The sequence below is a fragment of the Epinephelus moara genome, chromosome 22 (genome assembly GCF_006386435.1).
Source record: "Epinephelus moara isolate mb chromosome 22, YSFRI_EMoa_1.0, whole genome shotgun sequence".
Taxonomy (NCBI): Eukaryota; Metazoa; Chordata; class Actinopteri; order Perciformes; family Serranidae; genus Epinephelus; species Epinephelus moara.
The window spans coordinates 21,630,067-21,649,663 of NC_065527.1; the positions used below are offsets into that span (position 1 = coordinate 21,630,067).

General features: G+C 41.2%; 3 protein-coding genes across 4 annotated transcripts in view; 1 reads left to right on the forward strand and 2 right to left on the reverse strand.

Moving 5' to 3' along the window:
- Positions 1-5,893: 5,893 nt before the first annotated feature.
- On the forward strand, positions 5,894-10,858 carry LOC126384138 (40S ribosomal protein S19). Its single transcript, XM_050035075.1, has 6 exons — positions 5,894-6,026; positions 6,259-6,329; positions 8,098-8,198; positions 9,664-9,847; positions 9,934-9,988; positions 10,342-10,858. The coding sequence occupies exons 2-6, from the start codon at positions 6,259-6,261 to the stop codon at positions 10,387-10,389; spliced, it is 459 nt and encodes a 152-aa protein (XP_049891032.1). The 5' UTR covers positions 5,894-6,026; the 3' UTR covers positions 10,390-10,858.
- A 38-nt stretch (positions 10,859-10,896) lies between these two features.
- LOC126384137 (trypsin-3-like) lies at positions 10,897-14,016 on the reverse strand. The gene is made up of 5 exons (XM_050035074.1): positions 13,935-14,016; positions 13,634-13,784; positions 12,969-13,222; positions 12,011-12,147; positions 10,897-11,061 (listed from the first exon to the last, which is right to left on the reverse strand). The coding sequence occupies exons 1-5, from the start codon at positions 13,972-13,974 to the stop codon at positions 10,912-10,914; spliced, it is 732 nt and encodes a 243-aa protein (XP_049891031.1). The 5' UTR covers positions 13,975-14,016; the 3' UTR covers positions 10,897-10,911.
- Positions 14,017-17,088: 3,072 nt separating this feature from the next.
- Positions 17,089-19,597, reverse strand: part of kmt2ba (lysine (K)-specific methyltransferase 2Ba) — a 39,296-nt gene continuing 36,787 nt past the window's right edge. For both annotated transcript variants that reach the window (XM_050035137.1, XM_050035136.1), the window contains exon 36: positions 17,089-19,133. In XM_050035137.1, the coding sequence (XP_049891094.1) occupies positions 18,858-19,133 (276 nt within the window). In that variant the 3' untranslated portion in view covers positions 17,089-18,857. The remainder of the gene's footprint in view (positions 19,134-19,597) is intronic.

Sequence of the window (19,597 nt, forward strand, 5' to 3'; positions counted from 1 at the left end):
AGAGAGCTGGTAGAGATTCATGGATCATGGCTGTAGACTGTAGTACCTTGAATATTTGCAACATTCTGTGTGAAGGTACTTGCTTCACATAAACTTTTGGACAGGCTATCCCCAAGAGTTTGCACATTTTTTAAGCAAACCCATTATCAAATTAGAGGTTTAGTTCAATCAGAGATGAGTGAATGATTTAAAGTCAATTAAGGACATAGAAGTCTTTAGCTTAAATAGGACAAGCTCTGCTGAATTTCACAGAAAGGTATATAACGTTTGAAAATGAGGCAGACAGCCAGCAGAAAACTGTTCCTTCTATAGGTGAGGTTATTCTGTTTCCTCAGCCTTTAGGTGTCAGGCACTTAAGTCCATATGTGTGAATACTGCAGTATCTTTATGCAGCCGGGGCCTCTTCCCCTTTAAGGCCCAGAGTGTGTTGACCCTGCCAGTGAGTTCATACCATAAGCAGACCCATATAGCTTCTCCTCCAGAGCCTCTGATCACGACCCTGCTGAGCTGCCGCCTCAGTTATGTAAGATTACATAACGGCAGGTCTGTCTGAGTAATATTTCATAACCTGGGGGTCCCACTACACTGACATTACCATCAAATCCCCTCGGGAGTGGAATCAAACATACTAGGCAGGTTTGGTAAAAGTCAAATTTGAAAACAAATAGGACCGAGCTGGCGGCTCTGGAGGGGATCTGTCTCCTTTAACCTTCTTGTGTCTTTACTGAAAACATGGCAGACGTTTGATTCACGCAAAAATTTGACATCCACGTCTTTCTCCTCATTTTCTTGAGAGCTACAGTGGAGGTCACGGAAAGGTCGAGCCCGGTACGCCACTAAACAAAAGCGTCTTCCCCCCTTGGATTATCACAGAATGCGGTGATGTTTTCTGCCCATAAATGTCTTATCATTGTGTATTAATGGAGTCATTGCATACGGATTAATTTAGCACACATTCAGACACTGAATATTATTATAAAACTAGGCCAATAACTGTTATCTAACGGCCTTAGCTATGCAATTAGCTTCTTTTAACACCTAAGAATATTTTTTTCTGGTCTGTGCTATTTTTAATCAGAACTTTTTTGATGACCATGACCTCGCATAACTTCAGTAATCTTGCTTCATTCACAAACAGATGATAAACAAAGCCCAGACACGAATGACAGAAACAATCACAAACAATCAAAAGGTGTTAAAGCACTTATCATTTAAGGTAACACACACCAATAAAAACGCTGTCGGCAGAGGAAAACACATACACACACCCTTGGAACGATACCAGTCGACAATCTTGGATTTAGATATCAACTGTGGCAAGTAATAGAGAAAATGTGGACAGAGATAACGAGGCTGTGTGAATAAATAAAACAGAGCAGGCAGATATATAACATAGGAGAGGATATATAACATAGGATAGGGAAAAAAGGAAAAGGACAGAGATGCCAGGAGATATCTGATGCTGATACCGCGGGAGAAAAAGGTATACTCGATGGAGGTTACAACAGATGGACTGCAAATGGACGATAGCAGGCTTGTGCTATATACCGTACGCCTCTGTCTACTGTTCAGGCCCACTGTACTTACAGTACAATAATACATTCATGTAATCCATTACTGTCGACATCTTTACATAGCAGACATGCAGTTATTTGCGCCAAAGCCTCCCGTCTTTACCTGTAACTTCACCACATCAAACAAAAGTAATCTCGCCCAAATGTGCAGGCTATAAAAGGAAAAAACTTGTTGACTCCAGTTTGTTACTTAGCTTACGCCCTGAGATAAATCCACCTTTGTCTTTGGTTGATACCGAACCACATCTTGGACTGTGGGTTTTGTCTTTACAAGCGGACCAACAGATAGATTGGGGATACCCGGATGAACGGATGGAAGATGGGATAGAAAAAGGGGGAGAAACATGGGAGGAGTGAAATATGCAATGAGTGAAGAAGAAGAATAAACCCCGCAGTACTTACAGTATTTCAATTGTTTCGCCTCCATCTAACACCTTACCTTTCATTTCAGTGCATTTCGTAACTAACAACATCGCACAATCATTTCATGGATATGAAACATAAACGTGAATGTGCGAATCCACGCATGCGTGAGCAGGAGTGACTGTCCGCCACTGCCGGCTCTGTTAACTCTAAATCACACCCCAACATACTAACACACACATGCATAGACACAGATACACATGACTAATACAGATAGATACACACTGAAATGCACACACCCTGCCTCCTTCGTGTGCTAGCCTCCCATGCATGGGCCCCCTGAAACTGGGTGCACTCAGTGATCCCTTTCCAAAGCCCTCATCTAAATGTGAGCAGAGGTAATCCTTCAAGGAGAGGCAAAGAGAACAGCGATAACCCACGATAAAGAGGAGCTGAAGGAGGAAAGAGAGAAAGACAGTGAAAGAGGGAGAGAGGAGGAGCGCGAGATGGGATAGACGAACAGGATGGGGGGATTAGCAACCTAGGGAACACATTTCTCAAACAAGAAAAAAAGGAGTTGAAAAATGAAGTGAAGGCGAGGTGGGGGGGGAGAGGAGCATGCTTTAAAGAAAAAAGGACGGGCAGAGAGGATGCATGTGCGGGAAAGGGAAAGGACATGTACGTACAGTATACTCACAGATGAATGAGAGTGTGACCGGAGAAGTGATGAAAAATCATGTCAAAAAATAAAAATCAAAGATGACCACGAAGCACGAGACTGAGTCTGACGAGAAGTCCAGTTTCTTCTCATTCTGGAGTTTTGTTTTTTCTCCTTTTTCCCGCGATTTTGCCAATTCCTAACCAGCCGTCCCTCCTTCCTAAGTCTATCCCCTACTGGTCCCCCTTCTCTTCTCTTCCCCCTCCTGTTTTTCTTGCTAGTGCCGGTACTCTTTCTCCTACCTCTCTCTCTCTTTCTCTGTCTTTCTCGCTTTCTCCCGCAGACCATGCTCTCCATTTTCCCCTCATTCTTTGCCTCTGTCCCCTTCATCTGTCCATTCATCGGACACTCTTTTTCTTTTCTTCAACCCTTAGCTCCTGCTTCGGCATACAGTTAAGATTTTCAAAAAGGGGTTTCTTAACTGAAGTCAAGTTCTGAAAAAAATAAAACACTGCAGAAGAATAGAAAAAACTGTTAACAGGAAAGGACAAGCAGATCTGTGGCACTCAGTCTAACGCAGGGACAATCCACGGCCTGCGTTTTTCAGGGGCGCCACGCAAAGTAGGGGTGATGGTGCCTCCGTACATGAGGGCATAACCAAAAGCAAAGACTGACAAGCAAAAGAAAAAGAAGGAATAAAACAGAGCTCGTTGCGGTCGGTCTCCAGTGAAAGTGGATAGTAAGCGCGCGTGAGGGGAAGGAGTGGGAAGGACTCCGGGGTGTGTGTGTGTGTGTGAAGAGGTGGGAGGAGAGAGAAAGGAGAGCCAGCGAGAAGACAGAGAGAGAGAGAGAGACTGGGGGTTCATGGAGAAATATCCAAGAGGGAGGGATGGAGGAGGAGTGTGTTGGTGGGGAGAGGAAAGAGGAGGGGGCAGGAATAGGAATACATTTTTTTTGTCTTTTTTACGCTCACCGTATTTGAATTTTGTGCTTTTTCATTTTTTCTCCCCTCTGTTCCACGGCTAATACCTCCTCTTTCCTTGAGAAGAAAATAGAGAGGAAGAAAGAAGAAGAGAAAGAGCTACTGTGTGCTTTGTCTCCCGCCCCTGCCGTTCCTTTTCCTGGTTTCCTTTTTGCTCCGACTCTCCTCTATTCAGCCTATTTTCTGCACGTGCACTTGAACTCTAAATCCTGTTTGCTTTCCCCTCCCCTCTCTCTCTCTCTCTCCCTCTCTCTCTCTCTAACTGCGCATCTGTGTGTCTCTGCCTCTCTCTCTCCCTCTCCCTCTCTCTCTCCTCGGCAGAGGCTTGAAATAGTGCTAGCAGGCAGGAGAGAGCGAGCGGGAGGGAAAAGGAGAGGGCGAGGGGGACAAAAAAGGGGAGAGAGATGTTGAGAGGGGGAGGGGAAGAAGCTTAGACGGGCTGACATAGAGAGCACAGGGCTGCTGTGTGTGTGTGTGTGTGTGTGTATGAACATGTCTGCACATTTGTAAACTCACATTCATCTACCTTGGCTTTAGATACAGTGTTTCATACGCTGGTGGTAATCCGCATATCATGTTAGCCTACATACCAGAAAAGAAATACATGACTTTTTGGGGTCAAGGAAAGAAATAATTAAAATGGCAGGATTTTCTGTACTTTCAGCAGTTTTAAGTGTCAGACTACGCTTACAACAAACTCCTGAAAATTAAGTAATGCTTTAGAGACACAATACGATATAATTAGAGTTGGAAGGAACAGCTGGATGTTCGTTGTTAATTAATCCAACTATTATTTCCTTGATTAATCATTCAGTCAAAAAATGTCCCAAATAATGAAAAAGTCGTATCTCAAGTTACCAGAGCCAAAAAGTGATGCCTCCAACCTGCTTATGGTTTTGAACTGACAATCAAAACCCTACAGGGATTGACTTTACAATCAAATGGGACAGGAAATGCAGCAAATCCTCACATTTAAGAAGCTCTTGAAAGCTAATGGTTTTTTTGTACTAAAGATTACAAAACTCACACAATAAATTGATTGTATTTTCGACTTATTATTGAATTGAATAAACACATCTTTCTCTCATATTCATTTTATATATCAGTGTAATCGTAGCATCCACATGTCAGACTTAAAAATGCTTGCTTTCTTTGTTTCACATTACTACAGAATGACTGCAGATTTATTGGCTATATGTCAGAATATGTATCTAGTAATTGGCATGTGCCATTGTTTTTACATTTAATACACACAGTGACAGTACAGCTTATATACTGTGATTCTTTTTTAACTACAGATTCTCTAAAAAGTGATTGTGTAGTTATGCTGAATTTAAATTCAGTTCACAGGTTGTCTGCAGATATTGCTGCAGGTCGACAGTGGGTGGCTTGAATTAGTCTTTGAGACCATTTAATTACTTCTGATATGATGTCAAGAATCAAGGCAAAGGAGTGAGAACAGACAAGGATGGCAAGTCATGGGAGGTCAGGAGAGAAATTTGCTGCAAACCTTGTCACCTTGGTCAGAAGGCTTTCTCTCTATGCTGTCTTTAGACATAACTATATATATTCCAAGAAGGAGGGATTTCATTAATAAAATACTTATAGTAGCATGAAGCATACTGCTTAGTTTTTCAAGGGCAGCAGTCACCTTGGAGGCCTGACACTAATCTGAATGTAAAAAGACAGCATGCCATTGCAGCAAACAGCCATGACTCATAAAAGAAAGCAATTATATTCTATGAAAAGTTTTATCTGGTATTCCTTTAAGATGTAGCGTTAATTACATTAACTCTGGATTTCTTTTGAACAATAGGCTCATTTTATACATCCACTGTGTCAGTCTAGGTTCACAGGAGGGTAAGCTCCATTCAGCATATAACAGACAAATAAAAGCAGCATTCCTGACTGTATTTGCAGGCACCACAGCTCCAGGCTGGTAAAAATAAAAAGCAACTATAAGGTTACTAACCATCCACTCGTGGTGTTGTGAGTGAGCTGCTTTCTCCTCGCCTGCTGACTGCAGCACACTTCTCGAAAAGCCTGTGAGGTCTGGTAGATGCTTCATAACACCGCCCTCTGCTGGGATACAACGAGAATAACACCCACACCATCACTGTAAAAAAAGCTAATTTTTAACATAATTTGAGCACCAATTTAACACATACACGACTCCTACTGTGTGTGAAAATATACATAAAGAATATAAGCGTTAGTGTGTGAGTTACTTTGGTTTAATTGCTGAGTTGAGGAGGAATATGGAGCTGCTGCGAGGTTAAATCAGGCTACGGTATCATCCTTTCCAAATGAGGGCAGTCTCCCCCTCCCTCACTCCTCAGCATCCTTCCCTCAGCCGCATTAGCTGCCATCGGCTAAACTGGGGCTAAACTCCATCCCAAACCCGACCAACCACCTGGCTGTCGGCTGTGTGCGTTAGGGTGTATGAAAAGTAAGATATTTGTCACCACTGAATATTATAAGAGCTTTATATGTGTGTGTAACTGTCAGTGACGTTGTGACTACTTGAGTGCTATCAGTATACTTTAGCTAGCTAGCAGCTAACGTTAGCAAAGAGTTCAAACGGCTGCGACGGTTGGTGCATTTTGGCACCTCATAAAGCCGCTGTGTGACATTTTAAAATCCATTTTAAAGCTCACCCTTGTCTCCACTTTGTCTTTCAGATGCCCAGTGTCACGGTGAAAGATGTCAACCAGCAGGAGTTTGTGAGGGCTTTGTCAGCTTTCCTCAAAAAGTAAGTAAATCTGGTGAAAACCAGCCTTCACACACGACTGGCTGATATCCAGCTGTCAATCACACAGGGTGATGGTGGAGTGAGCTGAGGACAGGGGCTCAAAAGTAACAGCTGACCTGAAGATAGTGGGAACATAGCTTGTTTTTTTATTTATTTGAAGCTGGAGTTGACTTTTCTGTGTCAATTTAATAAAACAATGTTATTATTTATTTATTATTGAAACAACATGGAAGGATTTCTTTTAGAAATGCATAAAAGACAAAGAACAGCAACCACACTTCGCCTCATCAACAACAACACAGTGGTATTAGAATAGACATGAAATAAGTTAAACTAAGTCCATAAATAGAAATTAAACTAAAACAAAATTGTTCATTCCACAGTCCAGTCCAGTCGTGGCCAGTGTGATGTGTGTGAGTGTGTGTGTGACTGGATTCAGGAGGTGTTAAACAGCCTTGTTGCCATGGTGACGAAGGATCTCCTAAGTGAGATGATCCGACTGCTGCAGCTGCTCCTCTGTCGCTCCAGGAGGCTGTGATGGTGTCTGCTATTGTCCATTATAGCTTTCAGTTTGTTCAATGTGCCCCTCTCCACCACAGTTCTTAGTGGGTCCAGTCTCCTGCCGAGCACTGAGCCAGCTTTTTAGACCCGCCTGTCCAATCCCTTGGTGTTTTTGTCTGTCGAGCTGTAGAAAAGTGCACTGGCAACCACTGTGTGATAGAACATGGACAATATCTCCACACACACATCAAAGGACCTCAGTGTCCGCTGGAAGAACAGGTGGCGTCCAGCTTATCATCCAAGAGGACCCCCAGATATTTGTGGGTGTGCACCACTTCAGTGTCCTCCCCCTGTATTGAGACTGGTTGATGGGGGGACCTCTGTCTTCTGAAATACATAGATAGTAGATAGATACCACAGAAAATCTCATAGTCATAAGTAGTGTTGGGTAGTAACTAGTTACATGTAGCCTAACCAGTTACATTTAATTAAATCACAAAATAAATCTAGTTGTGATCAGTTGCAGTTACTGACAAAAATATGTAACTAAATTACAGTTGATAATCAAAATGGTGGTGAATACAAAGGGGTTACATCAATTTCTAAAAACTCAAAACTGAAATGAAGTAACCATTTTGTCAAAACTCCATAAATCTATAATAAAAATAAAACACTGCACTCAAAACCATATTTTCTCCTCTCAAAATGGATTCTTTCCACCAAAACAATACACACGTCTATCACATGAATATCTCTTACAGAGCTAGATTATACACTGGTGAAATAAATTTAAATTGTTGCACCTCATGTAAAGTATCTTGGCACTGCAGATAGCAGTGTGAAATGATTAAAAAAGCAAGTGTGGGTATAAATATTGTATGTGGGCTACAGTATATGTGATAAATCAAAGTAACAGCCTGGGAGTCAGCAGGGATGCTGAGGCAGAACTGAAACGATGTGCTGCAGTTTCCTGTAGAGCCTCCTAAATGTCACGGATGGCAAGGTTCAGAGAGAAGGACCTCTCTGCAGACAAGATGGCAGACATCAAACACAGTTCTTCTTGTACGGGATATATATGTATTTGTAAGAGGCTGTGGCTATGTACTGGCACTACTCCACTGAAACACACTGGGAGAGCGGTTACAACATAAGCACCCTCATACATACAGTATGTGTTGAATGAATCCCCTTTTCCTGTACCTTATGTTGTTTGAGCAAAAGGTCCAGTCAGTTGATTCATCACCTTCCCTGATAATTGATTTTTCAGATCTGGCAAACTGAAGGTCCCAGAGTGGGTTGACACTGTGAAGCTTGCCAGGCACAAGGAGCTGGCTCCCTGCGATGACAACTGGTTTTACACCAGAGCAGGTTGGTCACACTGAAAGTGTTTCCCATGCATCAATTCATCTGCAACAGCTAAACAATTGGTTGATTAATTGATTTTGTTAATTTCAAGTATTTAACCAAATATAAATGCAAAAAAATCTGTGTGGGTGTTTAACTGTTGCTCACACACGATCAGTGATTAGTTAGCAACATGTTAAGCTCTGGGCATGTGTCTTTTCTTGGATTTTATGGACTGGATCAAGAATGAGAATACTGCTGTTCATTAGTTACAGCCTTAGCTAAATGAATTAAACGTTTCTCAGTATTTCCATTGTGCATTTTTTATACTCATTATCAGTGGTTCTCAAACCTTTACAACTCAAAGATCCTTTAAATCTCCTTTATAAAATTTTGTTCCAGGAAATCCCATCTGATGATTTTTGTTTTTAAAAGAATATTTTATTCCCAAATGATCATTTGTATATTGTATATCATGTGTATATATTGTAAGTAGTTTTTCTTGCATGCCTCCATGGGGAACAAAGAATCCAAATATGACCAATACTACACTAAATAGCCTTGTTTCCAATAAGTTCAGTTCAGTTATTCAGTTCAGTTCAGCGTGTTACACATTAGAACGGTTAGTTTTGCATGTCCATTGTCAAAATTTGTAGATGGTACCAATAGAACTGTTCTATTCCATCCTGTTTTTCGCGACCCCTCTGTTTAGGTACCTGGTACCCAAGGACTTAATGTATAAACCTGCTATTTTTTAAATATCTCATCTATTGCGACAGACTACAAACACCCCAGCCTGTTCTTTTTTGCTCCGAAAATGTTGGCATACAACCCTGTTCTGTGGACAATCAGCAATCTGCAGATGTTCCTCTGCATTGTCGATGAAGAGGAAATACAGCAAAAGCTGGACAGAGCAGTTATGCTGGTATCTGGTCACAACCCTACCTACATTTAAGAGTACTGTCAAAGGTGGAAACGCGAAACAGATGTAGGGTTTAGGTTTATGTCCGTACTGGTTACGTACAGGATCTACTCTAGGTGTACTATACCTAAAGTTTTTGTTGGAAACGTGGTCCAAGAGTTGTGTAAAAGGATATTTTGATGCGTGTAATCATTTCAAATACTCTTGCTGGTGTCTGGACTCTATTTGTGGAATCCATGTGATATATGATTGTACTCGAAACCCTTGTGTAATATTTGTCAGTCGCATTATGAGAAGATTTTCCATAACTGGTACAGTATATACAATATAAGCATATGTACACAATCGCCACTCAGCTGCTGTGTATGTTATCTACTAAGACATATCGTCCCCACATACCTAACCACTAACCCTAACCCCACATTTGAGTGTGCAGAGAAAAATGTCACACAGTTGATAAGTTGGAATGTTTGATTTCATGTCTTTCGGGTGAACGAGTACAAGAGCGTTGCAAGTGAGAAAACAAGAATATATTGCAACATATATACTGTTTGCCCGTCTCACAAGCGTCCACAGCTCGTCACCTGTACCTGCGAGGAGGGGTCGGCGTGGGCTCCATGATCAAGATCTACGGAGGGCGTCAGAGGAATGGTGTGTGCCCCGCCCACTTCAGTGTGGGCTCTAGAAACGTGGCGAGGAAGGTCCTCCAAGCTCTGGAAGGCCTCAAGATGGTGGAGAAGGACCCTAACGGGTGAGAAAGAGAGGGGAAAAGCTGTGTTAAAGACAATGGTGTGGTGATTTGAATCAGTGATGTCTTATTTTTACATGTGATTACAGTGGACGGAGACTTACCCCTCAGGGCCAGAGAGATTTGGATAGGATCGCTGGTCAGGTGGGTTGTTGAACTTTCATTAGCTTTACGATTCAAAATGAACTGCAGCTTGAAATGAGTGCATTCAAACAGTAGAAACACAAAGCTACATGTCATGAGACACTTGCTAAGACACTTTATGTTGGTTTTTATGTTGATGTATGCAGAGAGGGATCATCTAAGACCATGTGCATAATGGGTGTCATAGTTCTGTCTCATTTCTTATTATGTAATTTTAGATGTTACAATTGCCCTCAGTCTCCACTATTTATTATCATGCCATCCCTATATCACGCTGCACACGTCTCCCTGTTTAATAAGGCTGCATGGCTATACCCTCTTCTCTCTCTCTGTCTTTTCCTTTGTATGTTTAGGTTGCCTCAGCAAACAAGAAGCAGCGAAGTTTACAAAGCGCCATCTGAGCCATCTGAGGAATGCATGTAAAGAATCCAGACAAGTAATGCAGTTATGCCTTACTGCTTATTTACTCAAGTTTGCTTGTCTCCCATATCACTGCAGTGCCGTCCAGAGTACAAAAGGCATTTCATAGAGATGCATGTCTCTATAGTACAATAGATTCAATGTTATACATGGATGTTGTGCAGAAGTTTTAGGTCTGTGTTTTGTTTGAATTTAAAGACAGCAGTGGCCTTGTGACAGCACAGAATGAATCACTGAGAATACAATATTACCAAACACGAGCATGTTAATATTGTTTTGACAACTGTGAAACTTGTAGAATAAAAAGACAGTCAGTGGATGCTGATGTATATTTTTTATTAATTCATCCACTTCTTCAGATTATCATGCCAAAACATGTTATTCATGAGATGTATATGAATGAAACAATAATACAGAGGGTGTTTCAAATAAACTAAATATGAACGCTGAGTGTGTTGTTGAAATGTCAGCTTGCACGTGGATGTATGGGCGTCTGTGTGTGTTCAGTTGTTGCGCATGGTGGTGCTGATCCAGCTGTTGAAGCGGCACACACGGGCGTAGACGCTGGGGTGTCCCTTCATGGCACAGTCATAACCCCAGGACACGACTCCCTGCAGCTGACCGTTGCACACCAGAGGACCACCAGAGTCTCCCTGCAAACACACACAGAGGCAGCATGACAGGGTTATAAATGTTACTTTAAGTGGTCATAGTTAATACATGGTAAATTCTGCCCTCTCTGTTTAAGAGTTTCAACTGTTTCACCTTTGGGTGTGGTCAAGAGTGTTAGGATAAAACCACTATGCTGACAGATATTAGCTGTATAATGTATATCTGGTGCACATGGTTGTGAGTTAGGGATTCAGAGTCTATCATTAATAAAAATACAAATATAAAATATTTTAAATCAATCTACTGCTTATGATTATAGCATTACATGTCCAGCATCCTCCCACTGTGGTTTTACCAGAACCTTTCTCTGTATCTGATTCAGATTCAGATTGCTTTATTGATCCCCCGGGGAAATTTGGGGAACGTTACAGTTGCTCTCATACTGTATTTAGACAGAGAGAAATTCTCAGAAAATCCCATTAACATCCTGACCACAGCATAATTAGATAAATACACTGCCAAACAATTCTAGTGGGTCATAAGTGATTACTGATAGGTATTAATTCTGTATTCTGAGTCTATATATTGTTTTTTAGGAAGTCCTGCATAGTATATATTTACTTATTTAAATCACATTAATCATAAAACATCTTAAAAAAAACCTAGAAGAGGAAGCAGTTTCAGAGGGTGACGATGAGTCTCTTGCAATACTGTTTCATCATCCTCCTGCAGTCAATGATACAGACACAGCAGTGCCACTGGGGTAATCTAAAAAGTGGGTACACTGAAAAATATCGCTCTGCATTTAATTAAAAGGTATTAGAGTGGATATGTGCATCATTTGCATTAAAGGAGTAAGTATACTCAATGGTCAGTGAAAAATAAGTGCTATAATGTGTACTTTTGTGTGCTCTTTCTACTGCTGGAAGAGATGCACACTCATGCACCACCTGACTCCCTGTGCGTTCACTGTGGTTTAGTCCAACTCACTTGGCAGCTGCTGGCACCTCCGTGCATGAATCCGGAGCAAACCATGTTCTCTGTGAAGAGGTGGGAGTAGGCGTTCCTGCAGATCCTGTCATCGATGATGGGCTGCCTCAGACACTGCAGCCTGTCTGGAAAGTTGTCTGTGGAGCAGGAAGGCAAGTCTCAGTTACTGTACCTACCGTTATGCATATAATACATTTACAATGTGGTTTTAGATATGAGTAATGTAGTGATTGGCTGATTAATTGATTTGCTGATGGAATATTAATTGACTCCAGTTTTGCTAATTCATCCCTTATCAAGTAAAAGCCAAACTTGGTGGTTACAGCTTCTCTAGTGTTAAGATTTGCAGCTTTCCTCTGTTTCATATCCTTGTAAATACCCTGTCATACACGTTATTGTGAATACATTTGGGTTTTGAACCAGTGGTCGAACATAGATGCAATTTAAATATGTCATATTGCATTTTTCACAGCTAGAAAATTTCACAAGAAATTTTGATGGGTTCATAAAACCAAAAGTAGCAACTGTAGTATGAGTAGTAAAGGCTGTAGTAGTATATGCCAAGCGGAAGTCTGTATTCATCATTAAATAAGGGAAACCAGAGGAACAACAGGGCGGATTGGTGTGTCAGGGCCCTTGAAGCCACAAAATACATTATCTACATCTGTTTGTCAAAGGCTGAGAAATACCTCTCAAGTTGAACAAACAGAACTTTATATGTAAAACTGGTTGATTACCCCTTTAAGCATGTACTAATCTGTATCATAATCCTGTATTTTGTGCTGCACTTCTACCCAGCTTGAGTCTAATGGCACCTTCTTTAATTTAGTAGTTACAGCAGTACATGCCTTCAAGTTATTGAGCTTGCCTTATGTTATTCGTCACATCCACACACCTACATCATAATTTGAGACCAAACTTCTTCCCTCCTTTCTCTCAGCCTCCACACAACACTTACCTCCATTGGCGGAGGTGTTGCCCCACCCGGACACCAGGCAGTTCTCATCAGGCTGGGGGCAGCGAGAGGGCAGGGCCACAGTCTGGACATAGTTGTTGAGGCTGGCGGGGCGGCTCAGTTTGATCAGCATGATGTCGTTATCCAGGTTGTAGCTGTTGTACTGTGGGTGCTTGATCATCTTGGCAGCATCGATCCACTGCTCGGTGCCCTCGTTCACTGCAATGTTGTGCTCGCCGAGGCGGACCTGGATACGACTAGTGGAGGAATTAAAGTTAAGACCGTTTTAAAGTCTTTTTTCTTAAAAATGGTTTCTGAATATTGTATTAAACATGTTTTTAAAGTAATAAAGTTAGTGACCTGATTAAGTAGTATAATTATAAGGCATATATCAACTGACACTAACTCTTTTCATACTACCATTGGTCTAACTCTTTGTTTATGGTATCTTTTTCAGTTTTACATTTGCTTACAGTAAAAACTTATGAGGCCAACTCCTGATTTCAACTTTTACAGGAAGTGTGTTCATCTTGGTACATGTCTGTGCACCTACAGAGGGCTAAAGACCAATAAAACCCTGGTATCTGGTGCATGTAAGTCAAATCTTTCAATACAACTTGCACATTAGTTGATTGTAACGCAAAAAACGTGTGACTTCCTGTACTTACGACTTGTAGCAGTGAGCAGCAGACACCACCCACTGGCTGGAGATGAGGGATCCACCGCAGAAGTGATATCCAGCGTTCAGAGACACCTGGTAGGGAACAGAGTGTCTGGGACACTCATACCCGCCGACAACCTTATCATCAGCTGCAGCAACTGGAACAGTATGTATAAAATATAACGTGAAATACAACTTAGAAATACCTAACCATTGCCATGAATGAAAATATACGGTAAATACATAAAGGTTTGTGGGAATTAATACTTCTTTTAGGAGATAAAATAGTACGTTGGTTTGTCTCTTACATGCAGCGCCGAGCAAAGCCAGGAATATCAGGGCCTTCATGGTGACTCTCCTCTGAATATACAGAACAGTTCACAATGTAACTCTTTATATACACCACCCCTGCCCTTACGTACACAAATTTCTCAAGGTCAGAAAAATATAACACAAAACTCTACTCTGGGAAAGAGCCATATGGCTGAAGGCAACAACAAGACCTTGAGTGATGTCAAACTAACGGATAAAACTCTCAGGCAACTGAATGGGAACCTCTAACTGAACAGTGCACTTGTTATGTAATCAGCAATCAGAACTTAAGGAGCTCGCAACATCGCTTTTATTGACAATTTTAATCTCTTCTGGAAATGTCCAGCTTTTTTCTGCCCTGATGGTATCCACCCTAACGGCCTTGGTTCACACACTCTTACTTACTCACTTATGCCTTACACCCCTTTTGGGGTATAGGCCGTCGACAAGGGATCCCAGAGTACCCGATCGCTGGCTTTCTTTTCTATCTGTGACCAGGTGTATCCCATCCCCTTGGTGTCTGCCTGCAGATCCCTTTGCCAGGTGTTTCTTGGCCGACCTCTCTTTCTCTTCCCCTGAGGATTCCATGTCAGAGCCTGTCTGGTGATGTTTGACATTGGTTTTCGAAGAGTGTGCCCTATCCATTTCCATCTTCTTCGTCCAATTTCATCTTTAGTTGGTATTTGCTGTGTCTTCATCCAAAGATCTTCGTTGGTGATCTTGTCTGGCCAATGGATTTTCAAGATTCTTCTCAGGCACCTGTTAATGAGGCTTTGCACTTTGCAGGCTGTGTTATTTGTTGTTCTCCAGGTCTCGGCTACATAGAACAGGACTGATTTTTCTCTCTGACACTGTTTTAGCATGGTTTAAGTCGTATTTAACTGATAGACAGTTTTTTGTCAGCCTGGGTGCTTATGTGTCAGAGACTCATGGCATTAAATGTGGTGTTCCTCAAGGAAGCATTCATGGACCAATTGTGTTTCCATTATATATGCTTCCACTTGGAAACATCATTAGCCATCACCACATTGGTTACCATTCTTATGCTGATGACACACACTTATATGTCTCTGTCGCACCAAATGCCCCTAATGCACTGATGCTCTCATTGCCTGTCTCACTGACATTAATGAATGGATGGGTAAAAACTTTTTAAAGCTAAACAAAGAAAAAAAATGAGATTCTTTTAATTGCACAAAAAGCAGCAAGAGTAAAACTGCACTGAATATTTGTGGCTTTAGCAAGCACATTAAAACTAATATTACTAATTTAGAAGTGATTTAAATTTCAATTCTCATTTTAACAGGGTCATCAAAACATCCTTTTTTCATCTTTGGAACTTTGCAAAGGTCAGACCTTTTTCAACACAGAGAGATGCCGAAATACTCACTCATGCTTTCGTAACCAGCCATTTAGACTACTGCAATTCCCTTTTCACTGGACTACCCAAAAAGTCACTAAGAAAACTACAGCTAGTCCAGAATACTGCAGCCAGAGTGCTGACTAAAACAAAGAAAACTGATCACTGTATCTTTTAGAATTGATTTTAGAGTTGTTTTACTTGTTTATAAAGCCCTAAATGACCTTGCCCCTCCATACATGAGAGATTTGATATTATTTTATTCATTCATTCCAGGCTGTTTTTATTCTATGGAGTTTTAATCATCTTTTTTGTTAGTTTGTTCTGTTTTGGCTGTTTTGGTTTGCTTTTTTAATATTTTATTGCCTTGTGCCTGCGTCATTCCTGTTATGCCATGTGAAGCACTTTGGGCTGCATGTTTGTATGAAAGGTGCTTTATAAATAAAGTTGAGTTGAGTTGACTGTCCATATGCATGATAGTGGTTCACAGTTTGCAGGTGTTGCTGGTCTCAACTCCTTATCAAAATCTGATAAAACTGTTCCAACACTGTAGCAGTAACACTGAAGAAAGAGCAACGTAATGGAAAGAGTACTGTATATATTTGTGGTTTCCCAAACAGGGATCACAAGATCATTACTGCAGGAAAAAGGATTGAAACACACTATCACACATTTTACACACAATAAAAATGTACACCATTAACGTTTATATATGCTCACTTTAAGTCCCCCTCTACTCAAAAATGTTTTTCTGTGTCTAAACTTTTACCGACTTGCATTTGTGAAAAATTTGTCACCGGAGAGCTGTTTACACATTCATCTGTGCACTGAGATTCAAATGAACACCAGGCAAGCCAAATTAAGTACGTCACCAATATGAAAGCCAGTCACTGTCTAATACAGGAAACACATATTGATGGCTGAACAGACTTTGACACAACAACAGCAAATAAACCTGAAACCTCAAGTACATAGTAGACCTGTCAGTACAGAGAGCAGAGTTAGCAGTGGCATAGTTAAAGCTTTGACAACTAACATGGTAGAGTGTGCAGTTTTTGGTTGTAAACAGGACCCTGGAGCTTCCTTCCACTATCTACCAAACCCCCCTGTGCAGCAGATGTTTACAACCTGTGAAACTGCAATACTGTGTCAGCCACCGCCAGTTACAAATGGCATACATTTTCGTTAGTCCTACTATAAATTAAACAACTTAACAGTAGGAGATGAGGACAGGACAGAAACATTAGCCATCTTGATGCGCACTCAAGCAGCAAAATCCAGGGCCTAAAAATGAAGCCAATACTTAAGTGCCACAAACCGCAGTTCCTCTAACGGCCACTTGGGGCTGACTCCAAGAGTGAGTCAATCCCCGTAGACGCCCCATGTTAAAATGCTCAACTTTACAGCAGATATAAATGTGTTTACGCCCTGGTACAAAAAATGGTTTTGATCTCTGTAGTTTACTTTCCTGCTCATGACTGTTCGGAGTTCTACAACTCAGTCGTTTGCATTTTATTAAGACATAAAGTCACACATAATTAAAGGCGTGGACACTTTGAGTGACAGGCTGTCTGTGAGGTGTCACCACAATCTATGAGTTAGATCCACCCAAACAAAAATCAAGATGGCAACGGCAGCAAGGCTTCAAAACTAGAGTGCACTTGTTTACTTTTTATGTAGGAAAACCATGTCAAACAAAATATTAATGATAGCTGAGTACTTTAAAAAACAAAACAAAACATACTTTTAAATGTGTCTGGCCGGTAACTTCAAGAATCACAAGGTATACTGTAATTTCACTTTTTTTAATATTTATTCATTGGTGAAAACATTGGCAAATACAAGGCAAATTTTGAACATCTCAAATGTTTATTGAACATAAATACAAAAAAAATGTAGGTAAAAAAATATTTAACAGGTTTAGAAATTCTTTATACATCTATATACAGGCAAAGATCCATCCATAGTGAGCCAATAAAGTAACAAAGCTTTGCGTGTCAATTATTAATCCTAAAAAAAAAAAAAAAAAAAAACGTACTTCCACAGCATTCAGCCTTTATCCTATGCTCTAGTACCCTATGTACATCTGTTAGCTGGGTGTGAATGCACACGGGAAAAACGAGCCAAAAAAGGGTGGCCACTAGCTCCTTAAAAATAATGGCAGGCATATCAAATCAGTGTTTAATAGCATTGAAGTTTTGTTTTCATACTATTAGGAAGTAATAATAACTCAACAATGAGGAAATTAGGAAGCTATTTTTCAATGTGTAGTTACATTTAAACCATGCTTCATAACAACACCTTTGAGGTAGAACACCTGTAAGAGACAAAGAAACAGGAGGAACAGGGTGCAAAACAGCCGCAACAAAAACAGAAATAAGGTTAACTCAGATTAACTTATTACTCAGCTTCAGTTCTATTAGTCAGCCTTCACTTACAAATAGAAAGTTAAAAGCTCAAACATTTATTTCCATCAGCTTGTTGAATAAACATTTATTGTTCAAATATACAAAAATACAAAAAGACTTATAAGGGACTGTGCAGAGCAAGATCACTATATTCAGTCGATATATGAACCCTGCACCAAGGAAATTCCCTCATTAACCTTAAAATACACAGACAGCACAAATGAACAAATAAAGAACAGACTGTATGGCGGGATAAAAGCAATTCGATCACAGCATCTCTGCTGTCACAGATAAAAACAGGAAACTTACTGAATGAGGGGGGTGGAAAGGTTTGGGCGACTATATTAAAACTACCTTTTGTGGTAAATGTCACCAGCACCTAAAATATTGGGAGTCCCAGCTCACAAGACTCGTAGAATCCAGAGTTAAAAGGTAGCTGCACTACAATGTACACGAGGAGTCCACTGTGTTTATTTTGCTCTAAAGTAAAATCTGTCCTGTCTGCTGCGACACCAGTGCAACCAGAGAAGGCTGTGTCAAAGTAAGGTGCTGAATAAATTCTCCTCATCCTTCTCTGTGACCTTGTATTTACAAAAAACACTGTGTCACCAGCATAATAATAGATGCCCCCTTTACACTGTAATAGCTGCAATCAGGTTATTTTAGTTTGCACCGTTTGTAGCTGGTAATAATTGCCTTCCGGCTGTGGTCTGGCCCCAGTTCCAGCAGAGGCTACTGACGAATTTAATCATGTAAGACTGAAAAAATGTGTTGTATGAGATGGTGAAACAGTACACAGATCCCCCCCAAAATGCACAGTTTCCTTAATTAAACCGCACTTCCTCACAGATCAACAATCCAGCAGTCTGACGTCATATAAATAGTATTCACCCCAAGCTTTGACATATGGCTCTAATCTGGTTTGTGACTGTTGACAGCAGTTCAGAGGACAGAAACGAACACATGCTGTCCTCCATCATAAAAATTAAGCTTCAACACGAAGACTTTCAGTAGATACAGGTATGCATCTGCGACCTCACTCCTATGGCTACGTGACAACATTCGCCTTCATCAGTTCATTAAAATCCTCCTGACTTCAAGTGCATTAAACATGATGGCTATTGGTACGTGGTGTGTGCGTGTGTGTTGTACTAGTTCAGGAAGCGGCGGCAGCGCCTCATCCCGCAGTTGCAGCGCAGCTTGCTGTTCTCATCCTCGATGGGGAACTTGTAGTCGTAGGTCAGCTCTTCTCCCCGGTAGATCTTCCTCAGGGCGAAGATGACGATGTGCTTGCGGCCGTCCACATTGATGACACGAGAGTAGCAGTTCGGCTCGCACGAGTGGTTTATGAAACGAGCTGCGTTGCCTTGCATCGTCGCGTCCACCACGTCGAAGTCGTCGATGCGGAACATGTAGCAACCGATGCCCTGGTGGAGGGAGATTACAGAACAGAGTTAGTCATTGTTTTCACATTGACAGCGCATCAGAGACTTAAATCTGGGGGAAAAAACCCAGCAGAATTTGAAAATACAGCCTCCCTCCTGCAGCTCTAACCCCAACAAGATGCATTTTAAGGATAAATCTAGGATGTAGGACTGACTCAGCAGTAAAAACAGTGAAAATAAAAAGATAATGATAGAGGGTAAAGCCGAACTATAGGCTTCAGGCCACAATGTAAAAGTGAACCACCACTTCACCTGCTGATCAAGACGGAAGACAATGAAAATAAAGGAAAACTATTCAACCAGCTATGTGTCATCACAGTGTGTGCAGATGAACACTTTTGGCTTCCCTCCATGCTGCCCTGCCAAGACTTTCGCTGGCAGATGGGTGTTGAGCTCCACGGACAGCCAAACACCATTCAGCTTCCTTTCGGTTCAATCTAGGGCTG